The sequence below is a fragment of the Eumetopias jubatus genome, unplaced genomic scaffold (assembly GCF_037043125.1).
Source record: "Eumetopias jubatus isolate StellerSeaLion01/CBP00866 unplaced genomic scaffold, mEumJub1_p1.0 scaffold_7, whole genome shotgun sequence".
NCBI lineage: Eukaryota > Metazoa > Chordata > Mammalia > Carnivora > Otariidae > Eumetopias > Eumetopias jubatus.
Genome location: NW_028274813.1, coordinates 74,283,246 through 74,286,734, shown reverse-complemented (window position 1 = coordinate 74,286,734; position 3,489 = coordinate 74,283,246). Strand labels below are relative to the sequence as shown.

General features: G+C 39.0%; 1 protein-coding gene across 1 annotated transcript; it reads left to right on the top strand.

The window, feature by feature from the left end:
• Positions 1 to 1,005: 1,005 nt before the first annotated feature.
• Positions 1,006 to 1,956, top strand: LOC114221348 (olfactory receptor 11H7-like). The gene has a single exon (XM_028119461.2). It carries the CDS (start codon positions 1,021 to 1,023, stop codon positions 1,954 to 1,956), a length of 936 nt encoding a protein of 311 aa, XP_027975262.1. The 5' UTR covers positions 1,006 to 1,020.
• The last annotated feature ends 1,533 nt before the right edge of the window (positions 1,957 to 3,489 follow it).

Below are 3,489 nucleotides of genomic sequence, written 5' to 3'. Positions count from 1 at the left end.
TGAGCTGGGAGCCTGATGTGGGACTCGATCCCAGGACTCCAGGATCATGACCTGAGCCGAAGACAGTCGCTTAACCAACTGAGCCACCCAGGCGCCCTCTCTGGATATCTTTGTTGATTTTCTTCCAGTATCATGAAAAAGTGATAGAAAATAAATATCCTAATGGAAATAGCTCAAGAAAAAGTTGGGGGAGACAGACAGGGAGAGAATGTGTAATAATGTCAAAGCTCAAACCATTCAAATCTATGAAACGTGTCAGATACAAACCTATTTTTAAATGATAGTATATGTGTACTCACATTTTGAAACGAATTGCACTAACTGCCATATATGAACTTTCACTGAAAAAAAATTAAATATAAGACAAACCATTTTTGCCTCTAACTCAAGTATTTCTATCAAAAAAGGTGAAATTTGTGCTATGGTGAGCTCTGTGAATTGTGCAAGACTGTTGAATCACAGATCTGTACCTCTGAAATAAATAATGCAATACATGTTAAGAAAAAAAAAGAAGAAGATAGCAGGAGGAGAAGAATGAAGGGGAGTAAATTGGAGGGGGAGACGAACCATGAGAGATGATGGACTCTGAAAAACAAACTGAGGGTTCTAGAGGGGAGGTGGGTGGGGGGATGGGTTAGCCTGGTGATGGGTATTAAAGAGGGCACGTTCTGCATGGAGCACTGGGTATTATGCACAAACAATGAATCATGGAACACTACATCAAAAACTAATGATGTAATGTACGGTGATTAACAATAAAAAAAATTTTTTTTAAAGGTGAAATTTAACTGATTTTGTCCACTGACAATGAGTTCAAGCAGCCTAGAATTGTACATTTACAAAGAATCAGGGCCAAATGGCTCACTCAGAAGAGAGCAGGATTTATTCAAGACTTGTTTTAGGATTTTTAATACATTTGCCTGATCACTCAAACTACCTGTCCTAAGAAAACTTTCAAATGTTTCAGCAGCAAAGTGACTTGTGGCTATCTATCTGCCTTCTCTCCACAGTCTGGAGACCATGAATAAGTCAGGGATATCTACTGTGACACAGTTCATCTTGTTGGGTTTTCCTGGTCCCTGGAAAATACAGATCATCCTCTTCTCAATGATTTTGTTGATCTATATCTTGACTCTAACTGGGAATATAGCCATCATTTGTGCTGTGAGGTGGGACCGTCGACTCCATACCCCTATGTATGTGCTCCTGGCCAACTTCTCCTTCCTAGAAATCTGGTATGTGACTTGCACAGTCCCCAACATACTGGTCAATTTTCTTTCAACAACCAAGATCATATCATTCTCCGGTTGTTTTACTCAATTCTACTTCTTCTTTTCCCTGGGAACAACTGAGTGCTTCTTCCTCTGTGTCATGGCCTATGATTGGTACCTGGTCATCTGCCGTCCACTGCACTACCCCTCCATTATGACCAGGCAGCTCTGTGTCATTCTGATGTCTCTTTGTTGGCTCATTGGTTTCCTTGGACATGCAGTTACTATTTTCTTAATTTCTCAACTACCCTTTTGTGGTCCCAACATTACTGATCACTTCCTGTATGATGTGGACCCACTGATGGCATTGTCCTGTGCACCTGCACCCATCATAAAGCATGTATTCCATTCTGTGAGCTCTCTTATCATCATTACCACCATTTGGTACATTCTTGGGTCCTATGCCCTGGTGCTCAGAGTTGTGCTTCAGGTTCCTTCTTCAGTTGGGCAGCAAAAGGCCTTCTCTACCTGTGGATCCCATTTAGTTGTAGCATCTGTGTTCTATGGAACCATAGCGATGATGTATGTGAGTCCCATGTCTGGCAGCTCAGTTGCGATGCATAAGATCATCACACTGATGTACTCCGTAGTGACACCAGTCTTAAACCTCCTCATCTATAGCTTACGTAACAAGGACATGAAAGTTGCCCTCCATCAGGTCATTTGTGGAATGAGAATCATCTAACCTTTGTGAATAGGTTTTGTGAAAAACAATGATTCACTTTCTGAAAGTGGAACAGTAATCCTCTTCTCCCAACCCAAACGGACTTGTCTTTATTCATAACCATGATGGTCCTGTGGTGCAAAGCAAAATTCATCAAGTATTTGATCATATTCTGATGTGCTTTTAGTTTCATAAACATGTTTCCATGGAAAGAGATTGCCACCCCTTACAGAGAAAAAAATAACTTAAAAATCTTAATAGTTACTTCCAGGAAGGTTTAGACTTTTTCAGTATGCAATTTCTGTCCATACAACTTTGTTAAGAGATATTAACCAAATTGGTTATTTGCTTTTATGGCTGCCTAATGCTTTGTTAAAAAGACACATAACACATAAAATGCCTTTTGTCCTGGATTTTTGGCAGAATATTCTGGTTTCTCTTCAGATCATATAAATCTTTCACCTTTTATTGGATTTTGACAGAAACCCTACACATCAATTTTGGCTACACTAAGAGATTGTAACTTCAGTTTCACATTACTCATTATTTTCATCAACAGTGTACAAGGGGAGGCTGGAAGTTTGGTGTAAGCCATGAGGAAAAATATATTTGGTGAGTTGTTAGTATGCAATTCCCACAAAGAAAATGGGCCATAACAGGAGCAAACTGAATTCCCACCAGAAATACCGCAAATATAGAATACTCACCTTTAGCCTAGTTAGGGCTCATGGAAAGTAACCAACTTAGACCATTTTGAAAGGGATTTTACCCAAAAGCACTACTTGGAGACTAAAGCAACCCTAAAAGTGAGTCTATATGGTGTGGGTCCCCAGAATCTAGGGATGAAAGAAGTCCTAAGTAGTCAACCAATGAAGCATTACCTACATCAGAGAACTGCAGTTTAGGGAGCTCCCCACACCACCACCACCAAAAAAGAAAGTACTCTATGAGAGAAAAATCAACGTATAAACTTCTGTCAAATAATAGGGCAACAATACCAGTCAAGGAAAAGCCTTTTACCTTTACTTTTCTCCCACCTGAAACCTATAGTAACCAGAGGCAGTGTAGTCATGTGGACAAAGAGGAGTAAAAACGCAGAGGAAAAGAAGTACATCAAGCCTGAGTCAGACCCAGTCTTAAGAAATAAGTTTTAATTTGGATAAAAAATTAAAATTTTGCTTTTAGACTATACTAGAACTTCCAATATCTGGATAAAGGAGACCCTGTATTAATACTAAAAGTAATCAGAAAAGCTACCACATTGACCCAAGATATTATCCACAGATGGAGACAAATAGAACATCAGAAAGTGTTTGAAGTAGAAGTGGTGAGAAAAAATAAAATTCCCTTGCATTTATACCCTACCAAGTCTAAAACAAGCAACTAAATAATTAAAGTACAAATTTTTTTTTTCATTTTATTATGTTAGTCACCATACAATACATCATTAGTTTTTGATGTGGTAATCCATGATCCATTGTTTTCATATAACACCTAGTGCTCCATGCAATATGTGCCCTCCTTAATACCCATCACCGGGCTAACCAATCCCCC